Source organism: Athene cunicularia (assembly GCF_003259725.1).
Source record: "Athene cunicularia isolate RWA chromosome 2 unlocalized genomic scaffold, athCun1 chr2_part1, whole genome shotgun sequence".
In the NCBI taxonomy this organism is placed as follows: domain Eukaryota; kingdom Metazoa; phylum Chordata; class Aves; order Strigiformes; family Strigidae; genus Athene; species Athene cunicularia.
In genome coordinates, this window is record NW_020799095.1 from 88,110,882 (window position 1) to 88,129,427 (window position 18,546).

The 18,546-nt window shown below is 40.8% G+C and overlaps 1 protein-coding gene across 1 annotated transcript in view; it reads right to left on the reverse strand.

Annotated features, from left to right (window-relative positions):
- LOC113476231 (dynein heavy chain 5, axonemal-like) overlaps positions 1-17,036 on the reverse strand; it is a 170,286-nt gene extending 153,250 nt beyond the window's left edge. Inside the window, exons 1-7 of the mRNA XM_026841585.1 lie at positions 16,874-17,036; positions 9,688-9,788; positions 8,014-8,202; positions 7,840-7,914; positions 5,397-5,483; positions 3,941-4,012; positions 928-1,029 (exon numbers count right to left, since the gene is read on the reverse strand). Coding sequence (XP_026697386.1) covers positions 928-1,029; positions 3,941-4,012; positions 5,397-5,483; positions 7,840-7,914; positions 8,014-8,202; positions 9,688-9,788; positions 16,874-17,036 — 789 coding nt within the window. The remainder of the gene's footprint in view (positions 1-927; positions 1,030-3,940; positions 4,013-5,396; positions 5,484-7,839; positions 7,915-8,013; positions 8,203-9,687; positions 9,789-16,873) is intronic.
- Between the last annotated feature and the right edge of the window lie 1,510 nt (positions 17,037-18,546).

The following is an 18,546-nucleotide window of genomic DNA, read 5'->3' on the forward strand; positions in this document are numbered from 1 at the left end:
AAAAAAAAAAAAAAAAAAAAAAAAAGAGTAAAACGAGGGTCACACTTTTGTTTTTTTGAACACAAAAGGTATCTTATTTTTCACTTGAAAGGTATTTCTTATTCATGGCAGTATATAAAGATTTATCAGTATGCCCTTTAAAATACACTCATCTGTACTATAACATAAATTACTTTAAAGTGTGCATTGATTTAATTATTGTGTTAGACAAGAAGAGACAAACAAGCAAGAGGTTCTCAAGAAATAAAAATGTCTCCCTGCTCTCATTCTCTTCACACTGAATTGTTGTCATTTTTTTCAGTCTGATTTGGTTCTCTCTGAACAGAGAAAACAGATTCTAATCTCCCTTCCCACTCCTGGGTGAGAGAAATTGGTAGCATATGGTAAAAACATACATCATCATCATCACTCTCGACAGACAGCAAGCCTCATTATATTTCTTACCTCTGAACGTGTACTTCTGGAGGCAACAGAACTGTGATGCTTTGTGAGTGCCACAAAACAAGGACAACGCAAATAAGCTGGATACTCTGGCTGTGATACAGTCCTGTGTGATACAGCTTGCTGTCCACACAGTACAATAAGATCATGGACTGGTCCCTTGTGCTGCCAGAAGAACTTGACATTTCTTTCAACCCAGATTTAATCTAGTTTTAATTACATCATCACAGTTTTACTTCAGTATGGCTGCTATGCTATGTTCTCCTTTGTCATGAGCATTACAGCTGGTGCTACTGCTTGAAAATAAGCAATAACTATATGAATATCAAACAGTTCTATACAAATTGCATGACTCCCATAAATGCCTATATTAGACTTGCATCTTTTTGTATTCCATGTTTTGTTCAACTGATGCACAAACAGGACTGCAACAGCCACTTGCCTTAATTCTACATGTTCTGGAGAAAAAGGTAGATATTTGATTACCTGTTGGGATTTAAGTGCTGGTATCATGATTTGGGACAAGAAAAATTCCAGGCCCTGAAGGATATTTCCAGTAGTACAATCAAATATGCCAAAATTCACCTCCTTCCAGAAGAAACAAAAATTAGCAGAGTGCATGTAATCTTCTACAAAATTATATACTATTTGAGTGAAATTCAGACTCATGACAGACATATATACAGTCCACAACTATGAAGGTTTCATGAGGATATTGGCCCCCAGCTGCTGAATTTGGACTGGACATAGACTAAAATTCAACTGGATATTCCAAAACTTGCCCTTATGTTGGAGTCACCAGAGGAGTCAGTCCCATATTATAGCAAGACTCCAGCAACCAATTAAAATCAACCATTTAACATCAATGCATTAATTATCTAACACAATTATATGTCTATATTTCTCTTGTAGAAGAACAGCTTCCATCTATTATAAATGCCTAAAAAAGGATAACAAATCTATCGGGCAAGAGGTGCCTCTCTCAGTTGTGCCATTCTCTCTATTTCATTAATGAACTTATGCTCAGGAAGCATTTCTTTACCAAGAGGGTGATCAAACACTGGAACAGGCTTCCTAGAGAGGTGGTTGATGCCCCAAGCCTATCAGTGTTTAAGAGGCATTTGGCCAATGTCTCTAAGAACATACTTTAACTTGGTCAGCCATGAATTGGTCAGGCAGTTGGACTAGATGATCACTGTAGGTCCCTTCTGACTGAAATAGTCTATTTTAGTTAATGTGAAGCAAGAAGCAGTGAACTGCTGAAGCTGGGGACAGGGAAAGACAGTACTGGGATGTGGAATTTTATTGCAGAACAAAAAGCATAAATTGGAGAAACTGAGGGATTGAATCTCTTCCCAAAACTATCTGCTTATGGACTGGTTGGCTTTTCTGTCACTGGCATTTTGCTTACAAATGTATATATTCTGAATATGACCCATACTGACTAGCCAGTACAACTCTGGGTATGTGTCATTCAGAACTTCTGAACTGCACAAAAATGCACTGATTGTTCCCCTGTCATAATGAATGCTTCACTGATATGGGAGAAAGCATTCCGAGTTCTGCCCTGGATGCTTCTACTCCCAATGTTTGCCTGTGCAAAGAGTAATTACAGAGTGTTTTAGAATGGCAATTACAAATGAATTTTTGTAGAGACTTTGACATTCTTGCCTATCTTGATTACTAATTTCACTGACATTTTTCTTGCTAGTTTCCCACTTTCATGAAAAAGAAGTACATTTAAGACATTTAGTTATGTATGGGTGGAATACTAAGTCTTAACAATATTACAGTATTATAATCCCACTAGAGTACAAGAGGATAGAAAGTTATTTCTCAAAAAGTGGACGAATTATGGATGACAATCAAGGCATCATTCTACTTAAAGAAGTGATTACAAGGAAGACCAGATTTCTTTACAGGTCTAAGCATGTTCCCTGGGAGACAGTCCCCACAAGGTTGTTGTCAAGGAAATGCTCCTAAACTACTTCCTTCTGCAAGAGGGTGTGCTAACAAAATAGCAGAAGGAAAGGACAGAAGGGTAATGAAGAAACGAACTGACCTCTATTTTTTGCCTTCAGATGCTTTTAACAATGACAGTTTCTCCCATATGACAGTGTTTACATTTGTTGCAGGGATGGGGAGACAGGGAAAATTAAGTCTTTAATGACAGTTTCTCCCATATGACAGTATTTGCATTTGTTGCAGGGATGGGGAGACAGGGAAAATTAAGTCTTTCAAGAATTCTGAATCTCTAGAGCAAGGTCAACATACAAGCTGATCCGTTTATTTCCACAGGATGCTGAAGATTCAGCTATTCCTCTTGAGAAATAGGGGACAAATCCATGCACTCCTAGGGGGTTCTCAGGTTCTCCTTCCAACTGTTCCTATACAGCCCTTCAGGATAAATCAAAATTTGCCAAACCAGTCTGAGCCTGAGCTCCAAGCCTCATCAGTGTGAAGACTGGCTGTCTGAAAATTAGGGCTTTTTTTACCTTCTATAGCATCTAAAATATTGCCTCGCATAAGGAATGAAGTTTGATGACAGCTACATGACAGCCTCTGCCAAAAGAATATGATCACAAGAGACCCACAGAGAGAAGGCACGAAGGCAGCTAACTGAAGAGTTTGGACAACAATTCTGACAGATACCCAATTGAAGCAGCACAGCAGGACTGATAGGGCGTGAGAAGAGGAAGACTAGAAACTACTTTTGCACCCCTGTATAAGGTATTGGTAAAAATATTGTTATAAAGCAAGTGACTGTCAGAAACTGAAGTACTAATTTCCATGACTGTAGCTGGAGAACACACTTACTACAGCTTTGGCCTGTTCAAATGGAACGCATCAACCTATTAGTAACAAATAAGAGAAGAATCTGTACAGCATAAAAATGAGTGCATCAATATTTTTGAGAATATGAATTCAGGCTAGTTATATTTTTTTCTTTAATGTTTATTCTTAGATGTTAGTAGCTGGATGCTCTTCCATCACAAATATTTCCAAATAATTTGAGTATTTCTGAAAGTCAGAAAGGGCTGTTACAGTACTTTTCTTATATACAACTAAAGCTATTAGGGGCAGGAAAACTTTGCTTTAGTTAGTTTCTAGTATTATATTTTAGAAGTTTAAAAGGTACAGTTATGTAAGCACAGAATTTTCATTATTAGGCTCATTACATAAAAGAAAATGTCCTGGTTTAGTTCTTTATTCCCTATAGCCATTAACATTTATATTTTAATGACTGATCAATAAAATTTTATTAATTAAAACCTTGTTTTTAAAAATATTGCAGTTGCTAATTTCTAAATCATTAGAAAATTACTTTATCATAAATATTTATTCAGATGAAAAAGAACTAAAATAAAAGAACTAAAATTAAATGCAGAACCAGACATTTTCATGAAAGCACTCCCCGCTTCTTTTTCTGACTCCAGTTGCATGAATAATGGTCTAAGAAAATAAGTACACTTCAAACACTGCATGATTTTGGTCTGACCTGGGAAACGTTTGATGCAGTTATAACTTTATCTGACGTCCTTAGGAAAAATGCACAAGTTCCTGTAAAGTCCTGTAAAAAGGACAAAATGTATACAGTTAAAAAGAATACACATGTACAGTTAAAAGTACTTTACTGTACAACTTTAAAATGTGCTGAAAACAAAATCGTAAAAAATTAATTACTCAAAAGGTACTGAACTGTTTGTGGGGTATTTGAAAATCTGTCCCTCTCAAATCAAATACTTACAAGAGAACGCCAAAAATGCCCTCTGGACAGACCAGTCCAGTGTTGCATCTCTACTAAGAAAATGCAGTTCGGGAAGAGCTTGTGAGCTAGGCTACTTCCTCTTGCATTCCCTGATCACCTGCAACCATTGTGTGAGACCTGTTAGATGACATATTCCTCTCTAATCATTTTAGCGTCCGTTTATGGACCTATCCATGAGATTATCTAATCCCCTTCTGATTCTGACAACATAAATTCACTGAAAAAAAATAAAGATATCCTCAGCTTTCAAATATTTTAAGTATTTTTCATAGATATTTAGACCAGAATGAATCATCTTAGAATTACATCTATTTCATTTTTTAAAAACGGAATTTAAAGATTACTAAAAACTTCTGTTCCAAATACTTTTTAACATATATTCTCATCTTTTTGATGGACTGAAGTAATGTAAAGGTTTCAAATCAGTACTGCAACAATGCTTATTTTTAATCTATTAAATCTAATTCAACTATAATAAATTTGAAAGCCATCCCAGTTGGTCTGATTGGCAGAGGAATAAACCTCACTTCTCTAAAAGCAAGAAAGGATTTTTCAGCTATGTCTTTTCTAACATAACAATGTTACTACAAGCTCATTGTGGCAAAACAAAAAAGACAGCACCATGCCTTATTCAAAGAGAATTGTATATGGTACACCCAATTCCCCCCAAAAGAGATGGAAAGAAAGAAAATTAATCAGAAATCTTAATGACTACTCTGAATACACTGCCTAATAATGCTTAGATATGACAGTGGGGAGGTTGGTCTAAGAATTTGAATGGAATAAAGGAATTATTAAAGTTATTTTTGGAGTCATGTGAAGTATTATTATATGAAAGGAGATACAAAACCACTGAAGAACTGCACTTTTCAACTAGAAGTGCACAAACACTGGAAAATACTTAACATGCAGTCATTAACAAAAATGTTAGGATCTGCAATTTTTTAACAAGAGTTTATTTGACCTGTGCTTCTCTCAGATAGTCAAATCCATTAATCACTACTTCTTTACTGGTGAACTACACCTCAGGTCAAGAAATGCTGGGAGATTTTGCATTATAAGAATATGGACTAAGTACTTCAATATCTACCCAGGAATTACAAAAAACTGTTTAACACTGCACAACTGTTATGTTTTTCCAATATTTTACTTTTTGAATGTCATCTAATGAATTTTTCAACCATACCTCAGTAGATCCCATGGTAATAAATAACTTCTTCTGAAGCAAATCTTTCGTTGACCCATCTGACCTCAATGATGCATTCGACTTTTGCTAGCAATTAAATTATAAATAAGAGGTTAAGAAAATAAAAACTTATATCATACAAATACCTCATCCTATTTGAATATGTGGATTATAACTAAATTAACTCTGAATCAGTTAGTAATTCCCAGATAGAAATCATGAGGTTAGCTTTATCTAGAGAATAAGCTTTGCATGAATATCACATTTGCCAGTAAAAAAAAAAAAAAAAAAAAAAAGCAAAGAAGAAAGGGAAAGAAATCTCAGAAAATATAATTAAATTAAATCTGAAGAAAGGGAAACAAATCTCAGAAAATATAATTCCTAGAGCAGCTTCCTCCATGGAAACAAACCGGATGTCTCACAGAAAGAGTCATATGCCTAGTCTGTAAAGTCATAATGTAATTGTAAGCAGGACTCACAAGCAACATTGTCAGCTAGATCCTGCCAACAATGCAAAGACATTTTGTTTTCTGCCCACGTCTTTTAACCATACATTACTCCGATGAGAAGCCTTGCTGCCACTGGTCCCTCTCCACTGAGAAGTATCCACATCCTCATCTCTTTGAAGCAACAAAAAAGTTTAAGCCTAATAAAGACCTGCTTCCCTCTAATTTTGTGTCACATATTTTGGAAAACAATCTGTTGAAACTTGGAAGAATGTAACAGAAAATAATGTGGAAAAAGCCTACAGGTATATTTCTCTTTCCAGTCAAGGAGAGGCCCCTTCCTAAAAAGTTAAATGTTCAGGTCCTGCTAGACTAAATGTGTGATGTATGATACACAGTGGTGGCTCCCCACTTCCACTCCAGCATCTTCTAATTCCTATGCACAGTCTCAAGTGAACATTATGCACCCAAGCTGGTGAAAAAAGAGAGATGAGCTGCACTGAAGGAAGGACCTTTGACAAATCCTGATAAGAACATGCCTACTAGGTCAGGCCAATGATCTGCCCTGGCCAGTATTTTGTCTCCAAGAATAGCCAAAAATGGATAAGGTCAAGCATGTATGATACTGCTCCTGAGTAATCTTCAATTCTGCAACATGATTGAAACCAAACTGTTGACAGAACAGCCAATTTAATGAGATCTCTTGACTCATCAGAACAGGGTGGAAGATGCTAGAGGTGACATACATACTTCCCATCAGAAACATTTATTTTTATGCTATGCTACTTTTGCAACAAAAATCTTCATAAATTCATATTTTAATGGTTTAAAAAAATAAATAAATAAAACAAATGCAGAAATAAGACATTTCACTTAATCCAAGCTGGTCATTTGTTTCTGGCTTGTTAGCTAAGGAAAACAATTTCAAGATGTTTAGTTTCATCTTGATTGAAGTCAAAGAACACGTTCGTCCCAGAAATGTGCACACACAGTCCCAGTGAAAGGAAAAACTGATTAAACTGTTTTGACAGCTGAGCTGATTCTGTGCTTTGCAAAGTCTCTAAGCAATTCCAGTAACACTCAAAAGTTCTTTTATCTAGGTTATAATGAATCTGTAATTCATTCTTGCACTTAACTGACAAGCATTATGAGTTTTTCTCCCAACAAGCCTAAAATACGACCACATGGTGAGTTAGCTCACCCTAACATGGCTCCTCAATGGCAAAACCTGAAAGGACTGAGGAAGGATTTCAGCAGTTCAGGAAGCCCCTAACAGTCATGCTAGGCAATTTCAAGGTCACTTGACACCTTCTGATATCACACTCTCAGTGGAAGCTGAACAATGACTTTGCTTTTTATGAAAAGGCTTCTCCTTCTCAAAACTGAAAGGGAGAGAAATACATCTTGGGGGCCACAACTACCTTATTTCTAGTTATAGTTTTCCAAGCTTAAGATTATTTTACACAGAATGGGACAGACCTGAAGATTAAGCCACCTTAATTTAGAGAGAAACTGCATCATTTTTCACCCTCTTGAACTGCTGCTTTGTCCATAGTAGTTGGTGCAGTTCAAACCAAAAGAAGACAAAATGGTTCTTATACAGACAGTTCCCCTATTCCTATAAAACTTATGTTAGCTAATCTAGTATTTTAAACTGTGAATACTGTGAACACTTTGCCTCAATTATCTTTATAATTTCTGAAGTCTGGGTTTTTACTTTACTTGGCCATTTTTAAGTTTTCTTTTGTGCAAACAAGAACAGTATCAAACCATGCCAGGGCATTCTCCTGTTTTCATGTAAGCCAAGATGGCTGTACCTAAACAATGAGATCCAAGTTCTTTCCACATTGGCATAAGCTGTATCCGGGACTTCTGCGTCAGCAGGAATACATAGCAAAAAAAATCTCTGTTAAGATTTTCTGAATTTTTCAACAGTCGTGTGGGTTCTTTTTAAAAAATGCAATTTTGCTTTTACAGAAGTGATAACAGAAACATACCTGCAATACATCTTGGTAAAAGAAGAGCAACTTTTTCAGTCCACTAGGGGCAAAAAATTGTTCTAGAAGTTGAAACTAAAAACAAAATTACAATTGTAATTAATTGCGAAGTAGTTTCAAAAGACTGGAATTTTTGGAAATCTATTTAATAATAATAATTTAAATAATATTTACCTTGTCATCAGAAATAATGGCCTCCTCCACTTGCTGCTCACTTAAGCCTATCCCATCTGCTAATCTTGATATCAAAAACTTGTGTCTTTCATCTATCTGAGCTCTTCTCTCCTCCTTGGTGACTTTGGCTTGCTTGGCTAGTTCTTTCCTAGTTTCACTGGAAAGCACTATACTTTTCTTACCAGTTGTCTAGAAAATAGAAGTTTGTTATAGAGAGTTTATTTTTCCTCACTTAAGGATTGTATAACATTGTTTATCTTTAAGCTGGTTTCATAAACTACTTCAAGAAGAAACATTAAAAAAAAATACATCTGAGGAACACAGAGGGAAAAGATCAGTAATAATTAACTTGTTAGGCCAGAATTATTTCTCAATATAAAGTTGCTACAATGGAAACTTCACATTGGAAACTTCAGATCAAGACCTCTGAATCAGATTTGGATTCAGGCTAAGGTCACAATACAAATTTAGTACTATAAAGGCTCTAATTCAAATCTCAGCTTTCTGAATCCAGCTTCCAAACTTCTGTATGTCCATATTCCCGATATGGGACCAGATTTACCTCTATACAGGAAGCATTTTACTACATAGTATTAAGTTATTACCTCAAAGGAAATAAACAAATCCACTACAAAATCAGTCACCACTGGAACAAATATACAATTGATGTTTAATATTTGGTTCATATAAAGGTAATAGCAAAATTATAAAGAAGGAAATTTATGTAGACAAAGGATTTTTTAAAATCTTCATAACAGTGTGAACAAGACTGAAAACAGATATGCTGAATAACATTTCTAAGTCAGTAGATAATCTATATGGAAAACTAAAGATTTGGATAAAAATGTCACCACACTCAGCATTTCCTTCTATATACTGCTCCCACTGACATGAGTATCTGGAGTCTGGGGATGTCTGGACTGTCTCTGTACCTCACAATTTTTATTGCAAAGAAACAAAGATAAATTACATCATCTTCTCAGTACTCTAAACTAGCAATTGTACTTGATCAATCCTGATTTACTCTGGGATTAAAAAAACAAAAAAGCTGGCCAATGTCCACCTTTGTCTCCTTACCATTTGGTCTTACCCCAGACACTGAATGGACGTTTTACATCACTCCCGTCTCTACCTACACCTCCGTGAGACCAGGAGATACCAAGAATGCCTGAATACCTGTAGATGTTGATCTGTATCATTCTGACATATCCAAAAGCTACATCTTTTCTGCTTCACCATTCATTCTTTTCCCATATAGGTCGTAACTCATCTATGTCAGTCGTCTTCTCTGGCTTCCATGCCAACAGCTTGATCTCTTGTTTTGCATATGCCTTCCCTGATGCAGCATGATATTATTTAAGTATTCTTAACCAATGTTAATTTTCATCTCAGCAATGAAAGGGGATTAACCAGTGGATGATAAAAAAAAAAAACAAAAAAACCCAAACCAAAATACCAGCAACACACATTGTGAGCACAGAAAGTAAATGGCCTAACACTGAGGGGTTCACTGTTCTTTTTCCTTATAATTAACAGAGACTGAAGGAACTCAGCACCCTGCAGTATTAGGCCAAAATTTTGTCAATAAAGACTTCAAAAATAATCTGCACAGAAGAAAATCTAACAGACAAAACGTATCCAAGTCACCACCTATTTTAGCTTGAAAACACTTGCCGGAAGAACAGCAGTCAAAGGTGATCCTGTGACAGCAGATCCTAGTTCAGTGCTCCTTGTCTTCACGTCCCCTCCACATCTACGATGCTTAGTTTCTGTGTCTAGTTAAAGGAAGTAACAGCTTCTAATTATTCAGGTTTGTGCACAATAAATGCATTTACAAGACCTGCAGTGTTGTGTCAATATCTGCTAACTTCTTCTCAGGCTGGGGAAAATGAGACATGAAAGGAACATTAGCAAACCTGTGCCTCATCAGAAACCCTTAGAAACCATTAGAGGGAAAAGTTGTCTTATAATGGCTTTTATCTCAAGTTCAATTGCAGACAATCCTTACTGAGAGCAGCAGAGGTAAGAAAAAGCAATTTAAGGTACTAGTTTGAAGGAAGCAGGTCTGGAAAAAATAAATACGGTGAAATATTGTCACTTTTCACACTTGCTATTGTAACCCAGTTATTCCTCTTCTGTTACTTCTTCATCTAAATTCTGATTGTCAGTCTCATGCACTTCTGACAAACTTGCTACTTGCAGAGACTTGCAAGACAACTTGAGCACACAGAATATCTGAAGAATAAAGATTGCTAATATTGCAGTAAAACCAGGACATATATCATTAGGGTATGTAACTATCTTCTGTTGATTGTTTAAGTCTCTGTCATGGCTTAAACCCATCCAGCAGCCAAACACCATGGAGCCACCTGCTCACTCTCCCCCACCCCAGTTGGAGGGGTAAGGGTAAGGAGACTCATAGGTTGACATAAAAACAGTTTAATAACTGAAATAAAAGTAATAATGAGAATAATAATAGTAATAATAGAAAATACAAATGAGTAATGCACAGTGTGCATTACAAATACAAATGAGTAATGCACCTGTCCCGGAGAGAGAAGGGGATCTTGGGGCAGGAGTTAGCTGGGCTCATGGTGGGATGTCTCCCATGACTGGAGTGTGCCAATTGATGGGTACAAGCTCTGCAGGAGGGACAGACAGGAAAGGAGAGATGGTGGGGTGGCTCTGTATGTTAAAGACTGTTATAATTGCTTTGAGCACAGGTGTAGTGAAGACAGGGTGGAGTCTTTGAGTTAGAATCAGGGGGAAGGCCAACAGGGCAGATGTTGTAGTAGGAGTCTACTATAGGCCACCCAACCAGGACAGAGAGATGGAAGAGATATTTTATAGGCACTTAGGTGAAATCTCACGATCGCTTGCCCTTGTTCTTGTGGGAGACTTTAACTTCCCAGACATCTGCTGGAAATACAACACGGCAGAACGAGACCAGTCCCGGAGATTCCTGGAATGTGTGGGAGACAACTTCCTGATGCAACTGGTGAGTAAACCGACCAGAGAAGGTGCCCTACTGGATCTCCTCTTTGTGAACAGAGAAGGACTGGTGGACAACGTGGAGGTTGGAGGCCAACTAGGGCACAGCGATCATGAAATACTAGAGTTCTCTGTTCTTAGAGAGGCCAGGAGAGAGCTAAGCAGGACTGCCATCCTGGACTTCAGAAGGGCTGACTTTGTCTTGTTTAGGCACCTCCTTGAAAGGATCCCCTGGGAGACTCTCCTGAAGGGTACAGGGGCCCAGGAAGGCTGGGCACTCTTTAAGAAGGAAGTGTTAATGGCTCAGGAGCAGGCTGTCCCCAGGTGCTCTAAGAGAAGCCGACGCCAGAGAAGACCACCCTGGCTGAACAGGGAGCTTTGGCTGCAACTCAGGGAGAAAAGGAGAGTTTACAGCCTTTGAAAGAAGGGGCTAGCCACACACAGTGATTACAGAGAGGCTGTGAGGCTATGCAGGGTGGAAATCAGAAGGGCTAAAGCCCAACTGGAAATTAATTTGGCCTCTGCAATCAAGGATAACAAGAAAAGTTTCTATAAGTATGTCAGTAGCAAAAGAAAGTCCACGGATAGTCTCCATCCCCTGCTAGATGCAGGAGGAAATTTGGTAACAAGTGATGAGGAGAAGGCTGAGGTGCTTAATGCCTTCTTTGCCTCAGTCTTTAATAGCAAGGTTAGTTGTATTGATGAAATCCAGCCTCCACAGCCAGAAAACAGAGACTGGGAGAACGACCCCTCTGCAATCCAGGAGACAGTCAGTGACCTGCTGCATCACATACACAAGTCTATGGGACCAGATGGGATATACCCGAGTGCTGAAGGAGCTGGCTGGGGTGCTCACCAGGCCACTTTCTATCATTTACAAACAGTCCTGGCTGACCGGGAAGGTCCTGACTGGAAATTGGCCAGTGTGATGCCCAGGTATAAGAAGGGTCGAAAGGATGATCAAGAAAATTACAGGCCTGTCAGCTTGACTTTGGTGCCTGGGAAGCTGATGGAGAAGCTCATCCTGAGTACCATCACACAACATGTGAGGAACAACCAGATGCTCAGGCCCAGTCAGCATGGGTTTATGAAAGGCAGGTCCTGCCTGACAAACCTGATCTCCTTCTATGACAGGGCGACCTGCTTATTGGATGGGGGAAAGGCTGTGGATGTTGTATACCTTGACTTTAGTAAGGCCTTTGACACCATTTCCCACAGCATTCTCCTGGTGAAACTGGCTGCTCATGGCTTGGATGGGCACATGCTTCACTGGGTGAAAAACTGTCTGGATGGCCGGGCCCAGAGAGTTGTGGTGAACGGAGTTAAATCCAGTTGGCAGCCGGTCACGAGTGATGTCCCCCAGGGCTGGGTGTTGGGGCCACTCCTGTTTAACATCTTTATTGATGATCTAGACGAGGGGATTGAGTGCACCCTCAGTCAGTTTGCAGATGACACCCAGTTGGGTGGGAGTGTTGATCTGCTCGAGGGTAGGGAGGCTCTGCAGAGAGACCTGGACAGGCTGGAGCCATGGGCTGAGGCCAACTGGAGGAGTTTCAATGAGGCCAAATGCCGGGGGCTGCCCTTGGGCCACAACAACCCCCCAGCAGCGCTACAGGCTTGGGGAGGAGTGGCTGGAGAGCTGCCAGTCAGAGAGGGACCTGGGGGTGCTGATTGACAGCCGGCTGAACAGGAGCCAGCAGTGTGCCCAGGGGGCCAAGAAGGCCAATGGCATCCTGGCTTGTGTCAGCAATAGCGTGGCCAGCAGGGACAGGGAAGGGATCTGACCCCTGTACTGGTCACTGGTGAGGCCGCCCCTCGATTCCTGTGTTCAGTTTTGGGCCCCTCACTACAAAAAGGACATAGAGTTACTCGAACATGTCTAGAGAAGGGCTACAAAGCTGGTCCAGGGTCTGGAGCACATGTCCTGTGTGGACTGGCTGAGGGAACTGGGGGTGTTTAGTCTGGAGAAGACAAGGCTGAGAGGAGACCTTATCACCCTCTACAACTACCTGAAAGGAAGCTGCAGAGAGCTGGGTTTGAGCCTCTTTAGCCTAGCAGAAAGTGACAGGACAAGAGGGAATGGCCTCAAGTTGTGCCAGGGAAGGTTTAGACTGGATATTAGGAAGCATTTCTTTACAGAAGGGGTTGTTAGGCATTGGAATGGGCTGCCCAGGGAGGTGGTGGACTCCCCATCCCTGGAGGTGTTCAGGAGTAGGGTTGATTTAGAGCTTAAGGATATGCTGTAGGTGGGAACTGTGCTAGGCAAGCGGTTGGACTACATTATCTCCAGGGTCCCTTCCAACCTAGATGATTCTGTGATTCTGTGTGATCGCTCAGCACCCGTTGACCAATGCCCAGCCTGTTCCTGGCTCACGACCCCAGAGAAGAGAGAACCCTGAAACCACCATCCCAGGAACCCCAGTGCAGCTTCCCAGTCCACCCTTATCTATGTACTGAGCGTGATGTTGGATGATACGGAATATTCCATTGGCCAGTTTGTGTCTGTTGTTTTGGCTCTTCTTCCCTCCAGCTTTTTGTGTCCCTGCACACGGGCAGGACTTGAGAAGTTGAAAAGTCCTTGATATCTTAGCAACAACTGAAAACATCAGTACATTATCAACATTCTGCTCATATCAAATCCCCGACTGAATCCAAAGCATGGCACTATTCTATCTACTAACAAGGAAGGATAAAGCCCACAATTAGCTCTATCCCAGCCAAAACCAGGACAGCCTCCTTAAGAGCCTGTGAAGCCCTTGAAGTTACTTAATAAAAAATTTATTGCATACTTTTGTTCTCCTATAAATTAGGATTTGAATATTTGAGTCATTTAAGTAACAAATAAGAGTATTTATGTTTTCCTAATACTAAGTGCAATAACTTATCTCCAGCCAGCCACCATTTCTCTTTTAAAAAAAACTAATTACAAAGCACTCCTAAATATTGATTTATCTCTCCATAACAGAAATACTGTTTTAGTTAGCTTTGAAAAGGTAATTATTTGAAAGCACCGAACAACACTATTTGTAATTGCTACAGCTTGCTTTTAGTCCAAGAAAAAGCAACCATTCTATTTCTGAGAAGATGATCTTTAGGTCCCATCCTTGGCAGCAAATAAGATCCTCAGTGGGGCATGCAGTAGTGTTAATGAGCAGTTCACTAAACTTTCAGGAACCACTGTTTAATCTAGTCTAAAAAAATGAGAATGTGACTAAAATTAATATTCTAATAGCACAGATTTCCTTATAAATTTTCTTACAGATTGTGTCTATTTTCCCTTGATTATAATGTATTAATCACAGATTCACAGAATAGTTGAGATTGGAAGGGACCTCTGGATGTCATCTGGTCTAACCCACACTGCTCAAGCAAGGCCACTTAAAGTTGGTTGCCCAGGACCATGTCCAGATGGCTTTTGAATATCTCCAAGGATGGAGACTCTACAACTTCCCTGGGCAACCTGTGCCAGTGCTCAGTCACCCTCACAGTGGAACAGTGTTTCCTGATGCTCAGACAGAACCTCCTGTGGTTCAGACTGTGCCCATTGCCTCTTGTCCCATCACTGGGCACCTCTCAAAAGAGCCTGGCTCCATCTTCTTTACACCCTCCCTTCAGGTATTTATACATGCTGATGAGCCTTCTCTTGTCCAGGCTAAACAGTCCCAGCTCTCTCAGCCTTTCCTCATAGAAGAGATGCTCCAGTGCCTTCATCATCTTCATGGCCCTTCACTGGACTCTGTACAGTATGTCCATATCTCTCTTGTACTGGGGAGCCTAGAAGTGGACACATTATTCCAGATGAAGCCTCACCAGTGCTGACCTGCTGGCAACACTCCTCTTCATCCAGCCCACAGTATTATTAGCCTGCTTTGCCACAGGGGCCCATTGCTGACTCATGTTCCAGTTGGTGTCCACCCAGACCCCCCCAGGCCTTTTCCTGCCAATTTGCTTTCCAGGTGGTCAGCCCCCAGCGTGTACTGGTAGCTCGACTTGCTCCTCCACAGGTACAGGCCTTTGCACTTCCCCTTGCTGAATTGCCTAAGGTCCCTGCCAGCCCAACTCCTCAGCCTCTTGAGGTCCCTCTGGATGCCAGCACAACCCCCTGGTGTATCGGCCATCCCTCTCAGTTTTCTGTTATCAGCAGCCTTGCTAAAGGTACACTCTGCCCCATCATCCAGATCATTAATGAAGATGTTAAACAGGACTGGATCCAGTAGTGACCCCTGGAGTACACCGCTACCTACTGGCCTCCAGTTGGACTTTGTACCACTGATCACCACCCTCTGAGTTTGTCTGTTCAGACAGTTTTCAATCCATCTCACTGTCTGCTCAGCCAGCCCACACTTCATTAGCTTCTCTATGAAGATCTTACAGGAGTGAAGGAAAAATTCAAATTGTAACTGCTATGCAGTGGTAATTTGTGATCCAGGAATGTAGAGCAAGAAGGCCCAACTGCAGAAGGGGTTAAGCTGACTGGAAGGGGGAATGCCAGAGAGAGAACAACTCCCTGTGAGGGAGAGTAGTTTACCTTGGTGATAAGAAGCAGCCACAATATTGTCTTGTAGCCATCCTGGAATGGGCAGCTCAGGGTCTACCTTTGGGCAGCAGAGCTGGTGCTGGGGGATGGACCCAAGGCTGGACTGAGGGGCTCCATGTGTTGCTCACAGAACCAGTGCTGGTGCAAGTGTATATAAGGAAGCACCTTGTGAAGCATCTTTGCAGACTTCTTGTAGAAGCGGTTATGGCAGTAGGACTGTCCAATGCATTGTTTACTATCATTTTTTTAATATATTTCAGCACAAATGTGTGTTTAATTTACCTCAAGGAGAACAATAAAAAATTCCTAACAGGAGAATGTCAAAAGCCTTACTAAAGAAAAGGTAGAATGTATCCACTGCACTCTTCTCACCTACCAAGCCAATTATTTAACTGCAAAAGACAATGAGGTTGGTCAAGCATTTCTTCCCTTGGTGAATCCATGCTGACCACTCCAAATCACCTTCTTGTCCTTCATGTGCCTGGAAATGCTATCCAGGATTAGGTGCTCCATCACCTTCCCAAAACTGAGGTGAGACTGACCAGCCTGTGGTTCCCTGGGCCCTCCTTCTTGCCCTCCTTGGAGACAGGAGTGACATTAGCTTTCCTCCAGACCTCAGGCACCTTTCCCAATTGCCATGAGTATTCAAATATTGTTGAATGTGGCCTGGCGATGACATCAGCCAGCTCCCTCTGTACTTGTGGGTGCATCCCACCAGGGCTCATAGACCCATGTATGCCCACTTTGCTGCAGTATTCCCTGACCTTGTGGAAGAGGATCAGGTTAGAGAGCACTGAAGCAGCGTAGGCATAGACAAATCCAGGGGCGCTTATGGGATGCTCCCACAAGGGGGAGGTGTCTGATGTCATTGCAAGGCCACGTTCAATAATCTTTGAACTAATTATTCAATCTATTATCACTGTTAATATATTCCAGAAAAGATACACCATACTATATGCCATACTATAGAGTATACCATACTATAGAGTACTACTTACTTTAATTCCAGAAAAATTGTTCTAATCATGCTACTATGATTCAACGCTAGGAAATCTGCTAAGTGATCAGAGTTGCACTGTGTATGACCCTGTAAATATATATATATATATATATTTATATTTATATAAAAGTATTTATTTATACATACATATTTATTTATAAAGCTGAAAATTGCACATTGCAGTCCCTACACTGGCACATTCAGAATAGCATGTATCCACCCAGTATATATAACTTAAGCACTCTACTTAATAATTGTTTCTCACTTTCTTCCTGGATTTTTTTTTCCATATAAAGCCAACATGAAGTACTTAACATTATTTTCTCCCTTACCTTTTTTTATAGTAATCAGAGGTGGACAGAGATCAATATCATGTTTGGAAGAAAGTTGCGTTGCTCTCAGTTGTTCTGATTCCTGCTCTGCAGAGTGATCAGGAGAGGAACTGGGCTCGACTCTTCCCCCTAATTCAGTCTCACCTCCCAGAGTCTCCTCCATCTCCACCACCACACAAAAATCAGCCTAAATCAGCAATACAGAAAATGACCGTACAATATAACATTGTAACCACCAACCACACCTTCAGTACTTTTATCCCTGTTATAGCAGCAATATGATAGGCTAGAAAGGAAAAAAAAAAAAATCTGCCTTTGGTTGCTAATTTAAGATGAGAAGATATAAGCAGTTTACAAAACAAACAAAAGCTCCTCTAAGGCTGCCTGTTACCAAAACTTTATTTTTAATTGTGTAACTGTCACTTCTCTCTGATCAGACTGCTGCAGGTGGGAACTCACCCGTTGAGGGACAGGTTAAGCTCCTTCTTACACGACAACTGGAGGTCCCACTGCAAAACGCCGGGCACAGAGTGCTGGCTGAGGTACTTGCTTAATCTCAAGGGGGTTTTTAAGCCTGCGGTCTGCCTGGGCACTTGGGAGTTGCTGGCAGCTGCTATGGCAACCCCTACACACACAAACCGGGCTAACAACGCAGTCACCAGGAGGCACCTCGTCTGCCTCCGTTTCCCACTGTATCCACCAACTCAGTGCTCATTTCATAACTACTTGTCTTTTTAAATGCACCGTAGTTTTCTGTTACATATAAATCTTAAGCGAGCAGCTGCCCTGAGCCCCAGCATTTCAGACATAGAGAGCCAGAGGAGGCTACAGCAAACTGCATCACGGCGGCCACACCACTCTCCTCAATAACAGCCTTTCTTGGCATGGCAGCACCCAGACCCCTGGGCAACCTGTGAAGAGACACAGCTGAAACAACGGGCTGAATGAAGACCTTCCTTTTTCTTCTGCCGGGCAAAACCAATTCCACATCGATCCAAAAGCTACCATGTGATTTGTAGCTTTATCTGCCTGCGGCACCCTTACTTCACAGGCTTCCTTTTTCCATCTGATCAATACCCAACTGTTTACTTTAAATTTGGTCTCAAAAGAACCCTCTAAGACTTAGTTTGAAGTTTGAGAAGTCAGGTATTCTTTATTGCAGCGCTGGATCATTCTAACATGCATGCCAAAAGACAAAGGCACACATTATATACAATAAAAGAAATTAACTTTGATGTCATTTGTGAGATACTTCACCTATTTCCAGAGAACCTAACATATATGTTAATACATTGCACAAGCATACTAAAATTTGGGGAAGGGCCTCTGAGGGGCTTCCATGGGGGTCTGACGAGGTGTCTCTTAGTATCCTCTCCATGAACCCTCAGAGACATTTTTTTCATATAAAATCTTGCCTTGGCTCATCACTTTTTAAAGTTTCTCAACGTTTTTTATCTTTGGCTTCCACAGGTGTCTGTTGGTTTCTCTGCCCTCCACCCACTGAGGAGACATGGGCGCTCCCGCCCCCCCCGCCGCAGCCGGCAGGGTGTATGCGTACCCAGCCGCCCGCCACCAGGACGAAGCTCCGTAGGGAGAACAAAGAGCAGTGCCTCACAGCTGCTAAAGCAGCCTAAACAACAACAACCGCTCTCCATGCAACTTTCTCGAACAGT